This window comes from Sapajus apella, unplaced genomic scaffold (genome assembly GCF_009761245.1).
Source record: "Sapajus apella isolate SASKATOON/1434 unplaced genomic scaffold, GSC_monkey_1.0 scaffold114, whole genome shotgun sequence".
NCBI lineage: Eukaryota > Metazoa > Chordata > Mammalia > Primates > Cebidae > Sapajus > Sapajus apella.
This window is the reverse complement of record NW_022437054.1, coordinates 1034458-1054258: the sequence shown is the minus strand read 5'-3', so window position 1 is coordinate 1054258 and position 19801 is coordinate 1034458. Positions and strand designations below refer to the sequence as shown.

Genomic DNA, 19801 nt, shown 5'->3' with positions numbered 1-19801 from the left:
AAAATTCATTCAAAATGTCAAGATATTCAATATATTTGTATATTTTAATGTAAGAGTATAAAAAGTTCATTAAGACAGTTTTAGATTCCATACAGCAAATAACTGCTATAAAATGACTACTTGTTAAGGTGCAATACCAATGAGTAACCACAATTATCTGAAAAAGCTATTAAAATACTCCCCTTTTCCAATTATATATCCATGTGAAGCCGAAATTTTTCACATAACATAAAGAGGCAGAATGCAAAAGTAGTTATGAAAATCAGCTGAGTTCTTTCAAGCCCAAATTTAAATAGAGTTTCAAAAATAAAAACACCATTGTTCTTTTATGTTTTAGAAAAGAAACATTCATTTCAAAATGTTATAACATGTAATTTGTTTATTTTAAGCAAATTAATTTTTAAATGTCTCAGTTTTAATTTCTTTTCTGTTTTTTTTTTGAGACAGGGTCTCACTCTGCCACCCAGGCTGGAATGTACTGAACGTACTGGCACAATCTCGGCTCACTGCAATCTCCGCCTCCTGGGTTCAAGTGATTCTTGTGCCTCAGTCTCCTGGGTAGCTGGGATTACAGGAGTGTGCCACCACACCCAGCTAATTTTTTATATTTTTAGTACAGACGAGGTTTCACCATGTTGGCCGGGCTGGTCTTGAACTCCGGACGTCAGGTGAAACACCTGCCTTGGGCTCCCAAAGTACTGGGATTACAGGCGTGAGCAACCATGTCTAGCTTGTTTGAATTTCTAATACAGTAAGTTATTGATAAACACAGCCAATATAACAAAAGTTCTTTGGGGTCCTCAAAAATTTGAGAATGCTAAGGGGTCCTGAGACCAAAATATTTGAAAACCACTGCCCCAAAGCAAACTGCTTTATGACTGAATAAAGCTAGTTCTTATGTACATAAATAATTTTGAAATCAGCTTCCCTGTCATTCTGCCATAGTGCTGGTTCTACCTTTAAATGTATCACAGCTGTTTTTTTTTTTTTTCTTGAGATGAGTCTCACACTGTCTCCGGGCTGGAGTGCAGTCGTACAATCTCCGCTCACTGCAACCTCTGCTTCCCAGATTCAAGCAATTCTGCCTCAGCTTCCTGAGTAGCTGGGATTACAGGTGCCTGCCACCACGCCCAGCTAATTTTTTTAATATTTTTAGTAGAGATGGGGTTTCACCACATTGGCCAGGCTAGTGTCGAACTCCTGACCTTGTGATCCGACTACCTCGGCCTCCCAAAGTGCTGAGATTATAGGCATGAGCCACAACGCCCAGCCAACTTGCTACGATTTCTCACGATCATGCCCCACCCAACCCCTACACCCAGCCTCCCTCACTTGCCAAGTCTTTTTCCCCTTGTATTCCTAATGCTCAGCACAATCTCGGAGCAGAACAGTGCTTTCCTGAGTTGGTAAAGTATATTTCTTAAAAGTAGCACCAAGAAGCAAGCACATGGCTCCAACCTCAGTTTTTCAAACTGTGAGACAATCCATAATAATTTTATTATCAGATGCAGCATTTTAAAAAATGATATAGAATTAGAATAAACAAGATAGAAAATGTCCTTACTACATGCCAGGAACAATAAGGACTGATGACATGAAACTGCTTTGTCATTATGAGTCATGATTTTAAACATTTTTACTACTACAGAGTGTGGTCAAGAAACTTTCAAATCACTGCTCCAGGTCACATTTCCAGTTTTCTTTCCTGATTACCACACAGTGCTTTCTGTTAACTGATGGGTCACACTACCACATTAAGTAACTTTGGTATGGTTCTTCAGCTGAACAGAGTGGCTTCTAAATATACCTTATGACACCCAACAGTTTTCATTCATCAGGCAGGAGTTGGATACCAGTAGTAGCTCTAGGCCAAATCTGGCTTTTCTTCTATCGAACCTTTTTTAGGGGAATAGGGTCTCACTCTGTTGCCCAGGCTGGAATACAGTGGTGTCATTATAGCTCACTGCTGCAGCCTCAAACTACTGGGCTCAAACAATCCTCCCACCTCAGTCTCCAGAGTAGCTAGGACGACAAGCATGGACCACCGCACCCAGCTCATTTTTTTTTTAATGAATAAACATGAATGCCTTACAGTAGGGCATGCGCACACCAGAATGCCACAGCTCCTTCCTGTTCCAGTTATATTACACCTCTACCATTTCACCTTGCCTTCCTGGCCCTTAAACAAACCGGAGTTCATAGCATATGATACAGGAAGTTAGAAATAACTATCAAACAAATACAGGTCAGAAACGTATGTAACTATTTCTCATTGCACTGAAGCCCTGTGTAGGCAAAGCATACCTGGAAGTGTGCACTGCCCAGATACCATGGTGAGCAGCTTCTCTTGTTCCTCCATGAGTCTTTGTAGTTGCTCCAACTGTTGCCTCTTCAATTGTTCCTGCTTCTTCTGTTGTACTTCTTTCAGCTTTTATTTTTAATATAAAATTAATTTTATTAAATCAACTTTACATTTCTTCATGAACCCCTTGTTCCCTTAATTCCTTCCAACTCCCTCCTCCTATATTCCCTGGTAAGAAGTTTTAGAGAGGGATTCCTAGAGAGGGATTCCTAGGTAACTAAATTGGCCACTAAAAATCTAAAACTCAAATCCTTACGAAGGAAATTATATCAACTATCTCAATTAAGAACGCAAAAAAGCCATATAAATCCTTTCACTTAAAATACGATGGTATCAGTACATCCACTTTTTTCCCCTAATACTTAATCAAACATTTCCTACTTTTTGCCAAATGAGGTAACAAAGTTATCATAAGTGCTATAGTTATATCTTATATATTAAACATACTTTAATGTTTCACATTAGACAAAGGGCAAAATCTGGTATTCTGAGGATTTCAGAGTGAAGGGGAAAAAACAGGAAGACCTAGAACAGATGGCTTTATTACATAAATAGAAACCTGCAACGACATAAATTCATAGTAGGCCAAATCCTATTGTACCTGCTCAAGTTTTTTAAAAAGCGGGTCTTTAGAAGCCACTTCTTTGACTTCACTTGCAATATCTGGGATGAAGTCATTTTTGTTTTCTTCCTGGAGTCCAGGAGCATTGTGACATGCCACAATCTGTAGTCCCTTTTTAATGCAAGGAGAGCCTGCATGGGTTTCAGGTTTATCTGACTGTGGTTTGTAAGGGCTGTTTGACTCTGACTTCTGTTCTTCATGAAGTGAATCTTCTTCACTTACAAAGGTGAAGCTATCAGAAAAATGTGTGCCTTTAATGGGAAAGCTGGTAGAAATGTCCACAGCTGCTCGCCTCTCTTCGTCTGCTTCCAAAATCGGAAATCCGCGATTTAATATGACCCCAGCCCGAGAAGGACTAGTCATCCACTGGGTTAGGAAGTTCTGCCCACTGTTTAACTCTGAAGAGGTTGGCATCAGGAACATCTTAGTCCAATGACACTACTATATTTAAACAATGCAAAAGCTAGAAGAGCTGTTGATTTCCAACACCTGTAGACAAAGATAGTCAACAAAATGTATTAAAGCCATTAGATCTCTTGCCCAAAATGAGCCCAAACCTCAACCCAGTACAAAAATGTCCTCGATATTTCATATACAAAAGACCTTAACTAGCAAAGCAATTGGGCATTAAGCTACGTTTTTTAAGTCTTAAACATAACCAAATTGAGTAGATCAAAAAACTAACCATTCAATTACTAATGATTTTCTGCAAGTGCTAGATTAGTTCAACTAAACTATGGAAGATAAAATACCTTTTAAGTTATTCACTTATGAAAAAAAAAAAAGGCCACTCTCAGATATTACCACACTAAGCGCTTTCCTGCTTTTGGCCCTAGTCTAACATTGCTTCTTTGTCCTAGTTCTAGAACAAAAGTCACCAGCACTACCCCTGGCTTTACCTGGCACTGTTTCACCTGTCCCTTCCTTGTCCATCTCCCTTTTAACACCTCGCCCACCAGAGAGCCCCTCATCTGTATTCCTAGAGGTAAAATAATGACATCACTCTTCTAGCACTCATCTCATTAGTAGTATGTTCATTACCAATCCATGGAATTCCTTGAAGATATCTGTATATTCACTACTGCCAGGCACCATGCCTGGCAGATAGGAGAAATGTAATTCTTATGGCATGAGACAATAAAAATTACATTGGCTTATGCCATAACTCTGTATATCAGACTTTAAAATTGGCCAGATTCCTAGTGTAACTTTGCCACTGTGTGATAGATAAACAGAGAAGGTAAGCTTTTCCTCTGTGTGTATCTGATTTGACTAACTAACATTTATTGAGTTCTTACTCTGTGTGCCAGACATTGTTTTCCACTCTGGGTACACAGCAGTTCATAAATCAGAGTCTAGTGGGGAACACACACACACAAATTACACAGTATGTTAAATAGTAATACGTGCAAAGGGGAAAAATAAAAGCCATGTGGGAAAAGGAGGTTGCAAGTTTAGGCAGGGTCCTCATTTAGAAGGTAAAATTAAGGATCAGGGGAAGGAGAAGGCGCAAGTTGCGTGCGGCTGTCAGGGACACGGTAAGACCCAGCCACCCAGCTATCCTAACCATCTGCAGGACACTCCCACTGACATCCCATTCCTCCAGAAACCCCCAGTTCTCAAAGCCCATCACCATTATCTACCTGTTTAAACCTACTACATCACTCACCATGGGAGGGCCTGAGATCCAGAGCCGGGCTTCACCTCTCACACACTAATCCCCACACCTTATTCTGCTCCATCTCCCAAGCATCCAAGCCCCAAAACACTCACAGTCCATCATCAGCAAAATCCCCATGATCCTCAGGCTCTTCTCTGAGCACTCCCTCACCTTCCTGAGAACATTTGTTTCTATGGAACCCATACTCTAGTACCACTGAGTCTGAAGACAAAACATATATTCTTTTTCTTTTCTCCTTCAGACCACTCTCCTTTTCTAGACCATAAAGTGAAATTTTATGACCAGGTGCGGTGGCTCATGCCTGTAATCCCAGCACTTTGGGAGCACGAGGTGGATGGATCACCTGAGGTCAGGAGTTCGAGACCAGCCTGGCCAACATGGTGAAACCCCAACTCCACTAAAAATATAAAAAAATTAGCTGGGCATGGTGGCAGGAGCTACTCAGGACACGGAGGCAGGAGAATTGCTTGAACTTGGAAGGCAGAGGTTGCAGTGAGCCAAGGTTGTGCTACTGCACTCCAGTCTGGGCAACAGTGTGAAACTCCATCTCAAAAAAACAAAAACCAAACCAAAAAAAACACAGAAAAGAGGCAAAAAGTGTAGTGTCCTTGAGGCTAAGTGACGAAAGTGTTTCAAAGAGGAAAGAGATGAAGGGAAAGGAGAACTGAGAACTGATCTCTGAATTTGGCAAAGCAAAGGTCATGAGAACTTCAATGAGTGCAGCTTGGGGCAGGGAGAGCGAAAGCTTGACTGGAGAGGATACATGACAGAATAAGAATCTGATGAGAGCAAGCACAGCTAACGCAAAAAGTTCTGTTATAAAGGAAGGAAATACGTAGAAAAGTAAGGTGAAGAGGAGTATTTTTTACAATAGGAGACAAGCATGTTTATAGGCTGATGAGGATGAAGAAGGGGGAGAATTGCTACAATCACGTCCTCGAGGAGATGGGAAGAGTGTAGTACCGAAGTCGAATGACATCTCACACTACTTTTCAGACACAATTCTAGACTTTATCAATATAACCAAAGGAAAATGATTGATAAAAGGGCAATGTGGAGGCAAACAAACATGTACATCATTTCATACCTAGTATCTACAAGACATAAACATATAAAAATATCAACAGAAAAATACAGATGCCAAAACATTAAAACATGTTCATTCTCACTCCACTGAAGAAATGGAAATTAAAACAGTAACAACATTGCCATTTTTTTTTTACCACACTGGGTTGGCAAAGACTAAAAACTGGTAATACACAGTATGACAGGAACTCTTTTTTGCTTGTGTTCATTTGTTTTTCATCATTCAACTCGAAGAAACACTTTCATGAAGTACTTACTGAGCAAATAAACTGGTACAACATTTGAAGGACAATATGACAATATCTAGCCAACTGTAAATGCAGAGGAACTTTCACTCAGCAATTTCACATCTAGGCATTTTGTCCCATAGTTATATTGGCATGAACTCACATTTGCAACAAACTGAAAATAAATGTCCATTAACAAAAGATCAGCTAATCATGGTAATCATATTACGCAACTGTTAAAAAGAACAAGTAGGCCAAGCGAGGTGGCTCACACCTGTAATCCTAGCACTTTGGGAGGCCTAGGCGGGTGGACTGCCTGAGCTCAGCAGTTCGGGACCAGGCTGGGCAACACTGTGAAACCCTATCTCTACTAAAATACAAAAAAAAATAGCTTGGCATGGTGGCATGCGCCTGCAATCCCAGTTATTTGGGAGGCTGAGGCAGAAGAATTGCTTGAATCCAGGAGGCGGAGATTGCAGTGAGCCAGGATCATGCCATTGTACTCCAGCCTGGGCGACAAAGGGAGACTCAGTCTCAAAAAAAAAAAGAGAAGTAAGCTCTTTACTGATATTGAAGTAGTGAATATATCCAAGATATGTTGCTAGTTACAAAGCACACAACAGTGTGTATTATAAGAAATAAAGACCAAAAAAATTACAATTACATGGATCTATGCATCTAGTACAGTAGCCATTAGTCACCTGTGGCTACTGAGCAGTTGAAATGTGGCTAATGTGACTGAAGAACTGAATTTTCCAATTTAATTAAAGTCAATTAAATTTAAAAAGTGAAGAAGTACAAAATATTTTTCTCTTAAACACGTGATTCTCTTGGTAAGACTACATTTCACTTTAACCACTGCATGGCATAAGATGCTGCTGTAATGAAGCACGTCAGTGTGCATCACCCCCCAGACTTCGCAGAAACATGTCTGCAATCTCGTCAGTGTCAATGGACTGATTCCGTCTGAATGATTTTTTTCAACACATGGACATAATATTGTATGTCTTTATTTGAATAGTGTAGGCAAACAGTACAAGTTACAGTGATCTATTTAAATTGTAATTGGTAACTATCTTAGTCCATTTTCTGTTGCTGTAACAGAATACCAGAGAAGAGATTAGGTAATTTATGAAGAAATTTATTTCTCACAGTTCTGGACCTGGGAAGAACAAGAGCATGGCATTGGCAACTGGCAAGGGTTGTGCCATGGAGGGAGAGCAGAAGGGCAAAACAGCCTGTGAAAGAGGCTCTCTTTTATAACAAAGTCACTCCTAAAATCAGTAACCCACTTCTGAGATAACAGCATTAATCTGTTCATTAGAGTGGAGCCCTCATGATCTAATCACCTCTTAAGTTCCCACTTCTCAACACTGTTGCACTGGGAATTACGTTTCTAACAGGAGTTTTAAAGTCGACATTCAAGCCATAGCAGTAATTAAGTTGACATATTTAGTATTTTAATTATAACATTATTTCTCTAGTTTGAAAAAATAAGTATGGGCTGCCTGCAGCGGCTCACGCCTGTAATCCCAGCACTTTGGGAGGCTGAGGTGGGAGGATCACGAGGTCAAGAGATCGAGACCATCCTGGCCAACATGGTGAAACTCTGTCTCTACTAAAAAAATACAAAAATTAGCTTGGCGTGGTGGCACATGCCTGTAATCCCAGCTACTCAGGACAGGCGGCTGAGGCAGGAGACTCACTTGAATCCAGGGGGCGGAGGCTGCAGTAAGCTGAGATGGCGCCACCGCACTCCAGCCTGGAGACAGAGCGAGACTCTGCCTCAAAAAAAAAACAAGAAGTATGAACAATTTTTAAAATTTAAAACAAAGGTACACTATGAAAGAATCAAGTGGAGATGCAGAAGCTAGTACTACAGACAGAACAGTGAAGGAAAAAAGACTGGAAGGAGGTGTCTACCGCAATTTGCTGTGGCAAAGCAAATAGAAAAAATTTTTTAAAATTTAAAAATAATAGTAAGAGACATATTCAGCAAAAACACAATAATTTTTATAAGCTTATTCCCAATAATAAAAAAGAATGACATGCAATTGACCCCTGAACAACACAGTAAGGATTAGGAAGACCAACCCCACATGCAGTTGATAATCTAGGTGCAACTTTGACTTCCCCAAAACTTAACCACTAATAGGCTACCGTTCACTGGAGGCCTTGTAGATAGCAAACAGTTAACATATATTTTGTATGTTATTTATATTATATACAGTATTTTTACAAATAGTGTAAGCTAAAGAAAAAACATTAAGAAAATCATAAAAAATATATTTACTATTGGTTAAGTGGAAATGAATCATCATAAAGATCTTCAGTCTCAGTGTCTAAAATAAACATAAACATCTAAAAGATATGCAGGAAGACCTTTATGATAATCTGCTTCCACTTAATGAATAGTAAAGGTCTTCGTGTCACTAGTCCTCACATTGGACTAAGCTGAGGAGCGAAGAGGAGGAGAAAGGGTTGATTTTGCTGTCTCAAGCGTGACAGAGGCAGAAGTAAATCCAAGCATAAGCGAACCAACAAAGTTGAAATTCATGTTGTTCAAGAGTCAACTGTAATTAGTCACCTATATCAGAACTAAATATCCAACAACAACAAAAAAGTTTTATAATTTTGAACAGAATCTGAGCTTTTAGCTTTGGCCAGTTATAAAAAAGCTTGGAAAGAAAGACGGTGAGAGAGGAGAAAGAGAGATAGAAATGAAAAGAAAAACAAATTATTTTCAGATGAAGAGAAGGTAAATAGGTTATCTGAGTTGCGGAAATTTTGTTAGAACATTGTGAAATTTAAAAAGATATTTTAATTAAAAGGTTATTTTCCAAAAAGTGAAAAATTTTCAACTAAGTGACCAGTTATCCATAGAACCCTTCTATTACCATCCAGATTCGAAGCTATAAAAAATTCCAAGCACTTTTCTTTAGCTTTATCTGTGTAATGCAATGAAAAACTGACCAATTACCAATTTAGGTATGTTTTATTTCAAAGATTATCTGAATTTGCAAAGAGATGATATCAACTCAAAGCCTTAATATTGAACCTGTGGCATGGCTGTGTCTTGCTCTCACTCTGTCGCCCAAGCTGGAGTGCAGTGGCATGATCACAGCTCAATGCAGCCTCTACCACCCCCAGGCCCCAGAGATCCTCCCACCTCAGCCTCTGGAGTAGCTGAGACCACAGGCATATGCCACCACACCCAGCTAATCTTTTAATTTGTTGTAAAGAGTGGTCCCCCTATGTTGCCCATGCTGGTCTCGAACTCCTGGGCTCAAGCCATTCTCCCAACTTGGCTTCCCAAAGTGCTGGGATTGTGAGTGTGAGCCCTTGTGCCCAGTAGTTTGTGTCTGACAGAAAAATTTCAGCTAGATCTGAAAACGTTAGTTTCTTTTTGTTTTTCTGAGACAGGGTCTCACAATGTCTCCCAGGCCAAAGTGCAGTGGCACAATCATGGCTCACTGCAGCTTCAACCTCCTATGCTTAGACCTCTAGGCATCTAGAGTAGCTGGGACTACAGGTGTGCACTACCATGCCTGACTTTTTTTTTTTTTTTTTTTTTTTTTTTTTGTAGAAACAGGTGTCCCTCTGTTGCTCAGGCTTATCTCGAACTCCTGGGCTCAAGCCCTCCTCCTACCTCGGACTCCCAAAGTGCTAGTATTACAGGTGTGAGTCACTGTGCCCAACCTAAAAACCAGTTTCTAATATGAATGGTGTCATAAGACAAAAAATCTGAATTTAATAGGATTTTATAAGAAGAGGCTACTGTTTCCCTTGCTGATTCATTTCCCTGTATAATACACATTGGAAATTCTTGTGTTCGGTTTTCTGAAGCATAATCCATGTATCATGAATATAGCTGTTAAAACTGTTCAGTATGTACAAATGCTATCAACTGCCAGTTTATAAAACTGTTAAAAGAAATAGAAGACTGTGAACTTAATGATACTGTGTTTTTGCCATTGCTCCCTGGTTGAGCTGTAGAAGAGGTTTTTTTTGCTTTTTTGTTTTGTTTCGTTTTTTGAGACAGTCTTACTTTGTCACCAGGCTGGAGTGCAGTGGCATGATCTTGGCTCACTGCAACCTCCACCTCCCAGTTCAAGCAATTCTCTGCCTCAGTCTCCTGAATTGCTGTGATTATAGGCACCTGCCACCACAGCCGACTAATTTTTTTGTATTTTTAGTAGAGACAGAGAGTTTCACCATCTTGGCCAGGCTGGTCTTGAACTCCTGACCTCGTTATCCACCCACCTTGGCCTCCCAAAGTGCTGGTATGAGCACTGCGTCTGGCCTAGAAGAGTTTTATAAAGGCTCACTGTACCATTAATTGCAACTGAAGATTTGCTTGGAACGAGATGATTGCCTGCCAGCCATTTAATAACCAAAAACAAAAATGGCAATGTGATGTACATTTTTTCACTGTATCACACTTTGAGAACCACAGCTATTCAGGCATTTAAAAACAAAAACAAAAATTGCTGCCACAGACAGTAACAAAAACAAATAATGATGTGTGAGCATCAGACAAACATACATATTTCCTTTTTTTTTTTTTCCCTGAGACGGAGTCTCACTCTGTCACCCAGCTTGGAGTGCAGTGGTGTGATCTTTGCTCACTGCAACCTCAGCCTCCGAGGTTCAAGCAATTCACCGGCCTCAGACTCCAGAGTAGCTGGGACTACAGGCATGCACCATCATACCCAGCTAACATTTTTGTGTTTTTGGTAGAGACAGGGTTTTATACCATGTTGGTCAGGCTGTTCTCAAACTCCTGACCTCAAGTGATCCACCTGGCTTGGCCTCCCAAAGTGCTGGGATTACAGGCACCAGCCACCGCACCCAGCCCATGTTTCCATTTATATGAACCTGAAGAACAGGCAAAATAAACCCATAGTTACAAAAGGCATATTGGTGGTTATCCAGGAAAATGGGGGCTGTCCTGTGTGAAAGGTGATCATATGAATTGGGTCATTCTTGTCATATCCAAATAAACAATCAAGAAGCCAAGAGGGAAAGGCACTCAGGACACATTACTTTGCTCCAATTATGGAATTCTCTCCAAGTTAGTATGGTGAAACTGCCTGTTGTAACCTGAGACCAGTTTGATCTACAGGTGCTGAGGTAACTTGCTGCAACTCCAGGACTAATTCTGCCGACCACCGTGGCCCACTCGGTAGGACTTGCTGCCTCCCCAGAACCTTAGGAGTGCCAGTGAACCAACGAACTTTCTCAAAAAGCAACACATATAACAGTGCTTTTTTTTTTTAATAAAACCTCCAACTTTCTCTTTGTTCTTTGGACATACTGAGGACCACCTGGTCTGTGTGTATGCCTGGAACTGTCATTCTTCCCAAATAAAACGTTAGAGATTCATCTCTACATTTTCGACTTCAACTGGGAAGGTTAATACAGGGGGTGGATACATTTGGGCCGTACACTTAAGAATAGCGCACTTTACTGGATATGTTAGTCCTGAATAATTTTTAAAATTTTTTCTAAGCAAATTAATTGACTTTTTCAGTAGGACACCTATCTAAAATAATAACTTTTTTTTTTTTTTTTCAGAATCAACCACGTAACTTGCTTAATTTCAATGACCTTAGCAGGAAATCTTTTGAAATCCAAATTCAGAAGAGAGACAAGTTACAAGGTCGATTAATAACATGGAAAACTAGAAACTAAATTCCCTACTAGACTGACAAGTGCAAGTACTCTTGTGATGCAGCACCCAGACATCTGCATCCCCCCCTTCAACTCCCCACCAAAAAAACCCTCTATACTTTAATCACCCTTATCTGAAAAATATATTTAATGTCAGCATGAAGTATAAAAACTGTTTCACCAGAACCTGCTATTTATTATTGATACTGAGGTCTTGGTAAAGGGAGCATTGATAATATATATGCCTAGAAAGGATTAGTATGTGGACTCAGACTTTACAGATAACAAAATCTGAAGGCCACAGGTGTATGTGTATGTCAAACTCGTCAAATGGAATGCATTTAAACGTGCCATTTTTATTGCATAGCAATTATACCTCAATAAAACTTTTTAAAAATGTAACAAATTGACAGGCTTGAAACCTGAGAGTGCTATTTAAACACTCTTTAAAGCAATATGAAAAAAAGATAAATTCTCTGCACGGTGAGGGAGGAGAGCGAATACAAACAGCGAATTCAAAGCTATCTTTAGACCGTGAAAAGTAACTAGTTGGTTTGGGAAGTGATTTAGCAGTTCCCTGAAATACAACACGTCCTTGAAAGACACGAATCCACACGAAGCTTCAAGAGACAAGCCCTTGACAAAGCTAGGCGAAATTGGTGCTTAGGACAGCCAGCAACCGCACTTCACCACCCCGCTCCCCCGGACTGCGACCACGGCGCGCCGCGCTGCCCACGGGAGCTAAAGCCGCGCCACAGCCAACACAGAGAGACCGTCCCTTCCAGAGAGGCCGGCTTCCCAGGCTCCGCGAAGAACAAAGCAGTGCGAATTGGCGAAGCCACCGAAATGCCGTGGACCAGCTCAGCCCCAGCGCCCCGCTCCCTCCGCGCCCCGCGGAGCCAGCCTCGAGGCCCAAGCAGGGCCCTGTCCACCCACTGCCGGCCTTCTCAGGCGCTGGGCGGCGGCCCCCTGCTCCTTTCGCCCATGAATTACCGCTCCGCCAGGTGCGGGCCGCTCAGTAGGCACGAACCGACGCCTAAGCCTCCACCGCATTTACAAATCAGCCGCCACAATCACAACCTCCGGCCGGAGCTCCGCCTCCAAGAGCAGGCCCCGCCCCCGTCCCGAGGGCCTGTGGGAAGTGCGGTTCTCACCCGCCCCTCTGCGCTAAAGCGAAGGCACCGCTAAGCCCAGGTAAACTACAACTCCCAGTGACGCCACAGTGATGGGCGTTGCCCGGGAGGTGATGGACAGCGTGCCGCCTTACGACCAGCGGCGGGCCTGTGGTCGCTGCAGGCGGGCTACGCGGCGGGACGGGAAACCGTTTCCGGGAGAGACCTTCCGTGGTGGACGTCGCCACAGGCTCAGGCGCTTAGAAAATTAAGGGGAGCGCTTAAGAGAGCGATCGATCTCCGTGTTTCCAGCAAAGCAGGGAGCACAGAGACTCAAAGCTAACCTAGAGCCCGCCGGACGCTGTAGGAGGTGTTTTGGGTTTTTTCCTCTATTTGCCTACGGTCTATTTTGTCGTTTTCTGGTTTGGTTTTTTTTCTTTTTCTGTCTTTGGTTTCCTCTCTGGCTGAGTGTGTCTTAATAAAGGAGAAAAAAGGCAATCCACTACATCATTTCATAAGACGAATATAACCCTGTGAGAATTCACTCCAAAAATAGGCACCGCTCATCTCTCAAATGGCTAATCGGTGGTTTGGCAGAGTGTGTCCATTAGATTCTGAAACTCGTGTGGACACTGACAGGGCAGAATTCAATAAATGTTTTTTTGTTTGTTTTATTAACCAGCACGGCCCTTTCACCTAGGAAGTTACAGCACCGCGAGTTACCACAGTTCTACATACCTGGCTTCCGTGTCTGATTCAACAGTAAGCCAGGTAAAATGTTTAAAGAAATCAAAAGCCATTTATAACCGTTAAAACTGAAACAAACGACCGCTAGTTAAAAACAAAACTATTTCACAGAAATTTGGCCCTCCAAAATTTGTTCTGCCTTCTACTTCAAAGAGTCTTCTTCCCTAAGGCAAGATTTTGGTTTTGCTTCTTTTTTCTTTTCCATTTTTCCATTTTCATGACGGATGAGGAAGCTAAAGCCCGAGACTTCCAAGATCACACAACCACTTAACATGCCAGACAAGGACCCAACCTTCTTTTTCACTTATGACAGCCCTTTTGCTTGAAGCATGCCCGAAAGTCTCATCATTCTTCCTAAAATATGTATCATTGAGGATAGTCACAATATTTTCTATTTTTTGTGCCTATGTTTTATTCCTATATTTTTATTCTAATATAATATGTAGTACCACATTGTTGATTGAATAAATCAATCTTTTACCACACTCAAGTCTTAACTGGCTGTTAAATTAAGGTTCTAATATGTAAGTTTTCACCTGTAGCCCATGTAATTCTCAAAACTGCCCACTAAGCTTGAAGGGTCCAAATCTATTACAAGGTGGAAAGGCCAGTGGGGAGGAACTTCCAGTTTCGAATCTGCCAGACAATGAAAGGTTCAACCTTATCAGCGACTCCTATCCTTGTTGCATCTTCAGATGGTGCTGTAGAGAAAAATTAGACTAACAGTGCGGCACAGGGGTTTTAATGCCAGATTATCTGTTCTGATACAATCTTTTATGTCATCATAGGAGGCAAGAAGGCACTCCTATGTCATGGTTAAGAGCCCAGGATTTGGAGTCAGGCAGACTTGTGATCAAATCCTAGCTTGATAACTTACAAACACGTTTGCAGTCTTCAGCACTCAACTTTTCTGAAACCAGTCTTCTCATCTGCAAAACAAGGATGGATAATAATGAGACCTTCATAGGACTGTCAAGAAGATTACGTTAAAAGAATATGTATGAAAACATGGCATAAAACCTACCACATAGTAAAAAGTCAATGAACAGGAGGTGTTTTCATGTTTATCATGAATTTAACTGTTGGTGAACTCTGTCTACCAAAGCCTAGCTCTGTGGGTCATGCCAAATGCTGTGCAAGATACACAATAATACTTATGGTATTCCTAAATTATTTGGAAATAATTCTTTTAAATTATTTATTTATTTTTGTGGAGACAGGGGTCTCACTGTGTTGCCAAGTTGGTCTCTAACTCCCCGGCTCAAACAATCCTCCCACCTTGGCCTCTGAAAGTGCTGGGATTACAGGCATGAGCCACTGTGCCTGGCTGGTGGTAATTCTTTTCATCAAAGTTGATCTGGGAGTGAAAGACAGAGTTGACAGTTTTTCATTGCTGGTCTGATGGTAGCAGTGTTGCTCTATCCAGAGAGGACATGTCGGGTGCAGTGGCTCACACCTGTAATCCCAGCATTTTGGGACACTCAGGCAGATCATTTGAACCCAGAAGTTTGAACGTTAGCTAGGTATGGTGGCATGCAGCTGTAGTCCTAGCTACTTGGGAGGCTGAGGCAGGAGGATCACTTGAGCCCAGGAGTTTATGACCATACCACTACACTACAATCTCCATGACAGAATGAAACCCCCAACTCTTTAAAAGAAAAAGAGAGGAGGGACATCAGGGCTAGCCTAGCCAAGGGATGATCCCCAACCCCAGGTGATCTAGGCTAGAAAGGGCAACTCCAGCAGGTTGGGGAGATGCACGTGTCTGGCCTCTAGGCAAACTCAAGAAAACCCACACCCTACTTAACCTGCAGGAAGAGTGAAGGAGTTCTTCACCAAGGCCCAAAACAGATTTCTAAAATTACTTCAGTAAAGTTTCTATTTTTTTTTGAGACAGAGATTCACTCTTGTTGCCCAGGCTGGAATGCAGTGATGCGATCTCAGCTCACTACAACCTCAGCCTCCCAGGTTCAAGCGATTCCTCTGCCTCATCCTCATGAGTAGCTAGGACTACAGGCACATGCCCTCACGCCTGGCCAATTTTGTATTTTTAGTAGAGACGGGGTTTCTCCATGTTGGTCAGGCTGGTCTTGAATTCCTGACCTCAGGTGATCCACCTGCCTACACCTCCCAAAGAGCTGGGATTACAGGCGTGAGCCACAGTGCATAGCCAGTAAAGAAGTTTCTAACAACAATTTGGGTGCCAAGAGACATTTTTTTAATCTTGGCGTTTTGATATAGGTAAATCTATTACTGGTGCATTGAACTTATAGCAAAAGATCCTGGAAACCTAATGGATCTATACAACAAAGGGATTATCACATCCACTACATTCTAGAATCCTGACTAATGATGTTGAATAGACAGTAAAGGATTTCTAGCTTGAATCTTAGATGTGAAAACAGCAGAGCAATACCATAATAGTTGTCACACCTGTATTTTTGCTTTCTTCAAAAACAGCAATAATTATATAGTAGTTTGATGGTTCTTCAAGGATTCTATAGGTTTTTATTACATATTTTTTTGTAAGATGGGATGTCTCTATCACCCACGCTGGAGGGCAGTGGTGCAATCACAACTCACTGTAGCCTCAACCTCTAGGACTCAAGTGGTCCTCTCACCTGAGCCTCCCAGCGAGCTGAGACCGCAGGCATGTGCCACCACACCCAGCTAATTTTTGTATTTTTTGTAGAAATGGGGTTTTGCCATGTTTCTCAGGCTGGTCTTGAACTCCCAAGCTCAAGCAATCCACTGCCTCAGCTTCCCAAAGTGCTGGGATTACAGGCATGAGTCACTGTGCCTGGTCTCTCCATTATTTCTGCATGTCAGTTTTGACACATATAGAATTCATGGTTGCCAGTTTGTTTTCTTTCAGCATTTTATATCATCTCATTGCCTTCTGGCCTCCATGGTAACAAATTGGCTGTTAATCTTATGAAAGGGCCTTTGTATGTAGTGATCATTTCTGTCTAGCCGCTTTTAAGCCTCTCTGTCTTTGGCTTTCAACAGTTTATTAATATAATGCTATTGTAGACTCTGAATTTATCATACTTGAAGTTCATGGAGCTTCTTGGAAGTGTTGCATTATGTCTTTTATCAAATTGGGACTTTGGGGCACTGTTTCTTCAGATACTCTTCCTGCCCCTTTCACTCTCTTATTTCTTTCTGGGACTCCCATTATACATATGTTGGTACACTTGATGGTGTCCACAAATCTTTTGGACTTTGTTCCTCATTCTTTTACTTTCTGCTCCTTAAACTTAATAATTTCAATTGTTTTATCTTCAAGTTTGCTCATTCCTTCTTTTACCTGCTCAAATCTGTTGAGCGTCACTTGTGAAATTTTTCATTTAAGTTATTGTACTTTTTTTCTTTTTTTTTTTATTTAGAGACAAGGTGTTGCTCTGTCATGCAGGCTGGAGTGCAGCAGTGCGATTATAGCTCACTGCAGCCGTGAACTCCTGGGCTCAAGTGATCCTCCTGCCTTAGCCTCCTGAGTAGCTAGGCCCACAGGCGTGCACCACCATGTCGTTAATTTTTTTGTAGAGATGGGGTCTTGCTATGTTGCCAAGACAAACTCTTAGCCTCAAGCAATCCTCCTGCCTTGGCCTTCCGTGGCGCTAAGTTTACAGGCATGAGCCACCATGCCTCATCTTATTGTACTTTTTAACTACACAATTTCTCTTTGTTTTTTTTCAATTCCAAAACTTCCGTTTGGTTCCTTTTATACTTTCTATCTCTTTATTAATAATCTTTGTTTTTTAAATAATTTCAACTTTTATTTTAGATTCATAGGGTACATTGCAGGTTTGTTACCTAGGTATAATTCATGGTGCTGAGGTTTGGGATATGACTGAGCCCCTGACTCAGGTACTGAGCATAGTACCCAATAGTTTTTCAACCCTTGACCCCCTCTCTGCCTCGCTCCCCATCTAGTAGTCCCCAGTGTCTGTTGTTGCCATCTTTATGTCCCTGAGTACCCAGTGTTTAGCTCCTACTTACAAATGAGAATATGTGGTATTTGGTTTCCTCTTCTTTCATTAATTCACTTAGGACAATGGCTTTCAGTTGCATCCATGTTGCTGCAAAGGACATGATTCCATTCTTTTTATGGCTTCATAGTATCCCATGGTGCATATGTACCACATTTTCTTTATCCAATCCATTATTGATGGGCACCTAGGTTGCTTCCATGTCTTTACTGTGAATAGCGCTGTGACGAACATACTAGTGTCTTGATGACACTAGCATATGCTGTGATCAACATACAGTACATGTGTCTTTTTGGTAGAATGAGTTCTTTTCTTTTGGATGTGTGCCCAGTAGTGGAATTGCTGGGTCGAATGGCAGTTCTGTTTTCAGCTCTTTGAGAAATCTCCAAATTGCTTTCCACAGTGGCTGAACAAATTTACATTCTCACCGACAGTGTATAAGCATTCCCTTTTCAATGCAGCCTTGCCAGCATCTGTGGTTCCTTGACTTTTAAGTAGTAACCGTTCCGACTGGTGTGAGATGGCATTTCACTGCAGTTTTGATTTGCACTTCTCTGATGATTAGTGATGTTGAGCTTTTCTTCATGTTTGTTGACCATTTGTATATTCTTTTGCATGTTCTCTACTTGTTGAGACGTTGTTCTCCTGGTTGTTTCTTTCCATCCTTTTTCTATGTTTTCTTTCACTTTTTGTCCATGTTTAAGACAGTGCATTTAAAGTATTTGTCTAATAATTCCTGTATCTGCACTTCCTTGGCTCAGGGACAGTTTCTGTTCATTCCCTTTTTTCCTTTGAATTGGCCATTTTTTTCTTTCTTTCATTCTTTCTTTTTTTTGCATGCCTCATAATATTTTGTTGAAGATTAGATATTTTGAGCATTATAATGTGGTATCTCTGGAAATCAGAGTCTCTCTCCTCCCCAGAATCTCTTGTTGCTTCTTGGACAACCTTATAGAGTAGGTTGTAATCATGAAACTGGGTGAATTATCTTGTCCACAAGCCCCTTGGTAATAAATTGTGGAGTCAGGATTCAAAGCCATACCCTTTCCACTCTATTCTCTACTCTATCTTTTCTATTCTCATTTTATTCAGTATCCTAAAAATCTGAATCTTACCCATTGCTTTACTCCCATTTCAGTGAATCTCAGATTTGTATCTCCAGCCTCTCTTGAAGGGCAGATAAATATATTTCTAACGGCTTGCAAGCACTATCACGAATTTCAAACTCAGGAAGGCTTAAAGTAAATTTATTATCTTATTCTCCTGTTTCCCCGAACTTTCCCGAAATTTTCTTCTTTCCCGCCCTTGGGAATCCCTTCAATTTCTCAGTTAAATGACAGGACAATCTACCCACCTCTCCCAAATCCGAGCTTTGTATTCATCCTCATTGGCCAAATCCCTCCTGAAACATACAACTGGAACAAAGTCCTGAACCCTCCGGCTGAAAAGACAAACTCCACCTGAGGCCTGGTCCCGGGGCTCCCCACCTGGAGGGACCCAATTCTAGGCGCCTTCTGGCGACCATCCCTGCTAGGGATGCTGCACTCTCCGGGTGCGAGCTATCGCCAAACTGATACAGCGCGCGGAACCATGATCCCCAAACTAACACCGAACCTGTAACCACAGTCCCCAGACTCACGCGGGACCGCAACCGCAATCCCCTAACGGACTCGGGACCTGCAACCATGATCCCCAAACTGACGCGGGACGCGGGACTCAGAACCGTGATCCCCAAACTGACCCGGGACCGGCAACCGCTATCGCCAAAGCGCAACTTTCTTTGGGGGATCCTGTTAGACGTGATTACTTGCTTTTAAAAATTGACAAATACCAGCCTGGGCAACATGTCAAAAACCCGTCTCTACTCAAAATACAAAAATATTAGCCGGGCGTGGTGATGCGCGCCTGTATTCCCAGCTACTCCGGAGGCAGAGGCGGGAGAATCACTTGAACCCAGGAGGCAGAGGTTGCAGTGAGCCGAGATCAAGCCCCTGCACTCCAGCCTGGGTGTCAGACAGAGTGAGACTTTCTCTCAAAAAAAAAAAAAAAAATTAACTCAAATGCGGAATATATGTGTGTATATACACGCATACATATTCCATTTAAACATAGTTGTATATTTTTATTACCAATTGCTCAGTTTTTCTCCAGGATGTCTTAACAGAAACCCACATAATGAGTCTTTTTGAATGCGCAGAATTATATACAAAAACCCATGGTTTCACTATCACATAATGTTAATTTTTAATTTAGAAATAAATGTTTCCATGTTCTTGAGTCACACACTTGATCTGTAACT

At 41.6% G+C, this 19801-nt stretch overlaps 1 protein-coding gene across 5 annotated transcripts in view; it reads right to left on the bottom strand.

Moving 5' to 3' along the window:
- Positions 1 to 12764, bottom strand: part of CENPJ (centromere protein J) — a 42940-nt gene extending 30176 nt beyond the window's left edge. For 4 of the 5 annotated variants that reach the window (XR_004263389.1, XM_032260068.1, XM_032260070.1 and 1 more), the window contains exons 1-3: positions 12645 to 12762; positions 2964 to 3473; positions 2305 to 2428 (exon numbers count right to left, since the gene is read on the bottom strand). Coding sequence is in view for 4 of the 5 variants with exons in the window: in XM_032260068.1 (XP_032115959.1) it covers positions 2305 to 2428; positions 2964 to 3407 (568 nt within the window). In the remaining variant the exon portion in view is untranslated. Of the gene's footprint in view, positions 1 to 2304; positions 2429 to 2963; positions 3474 to 12644 lie in introns of all 5 variants that reach the window. The other variant, XM_032260069.1, reaches the window with a different exon arrangement.
- Between the last annotated feature and the right edge of the window lie 7037 nt (positions 12765 to 19801).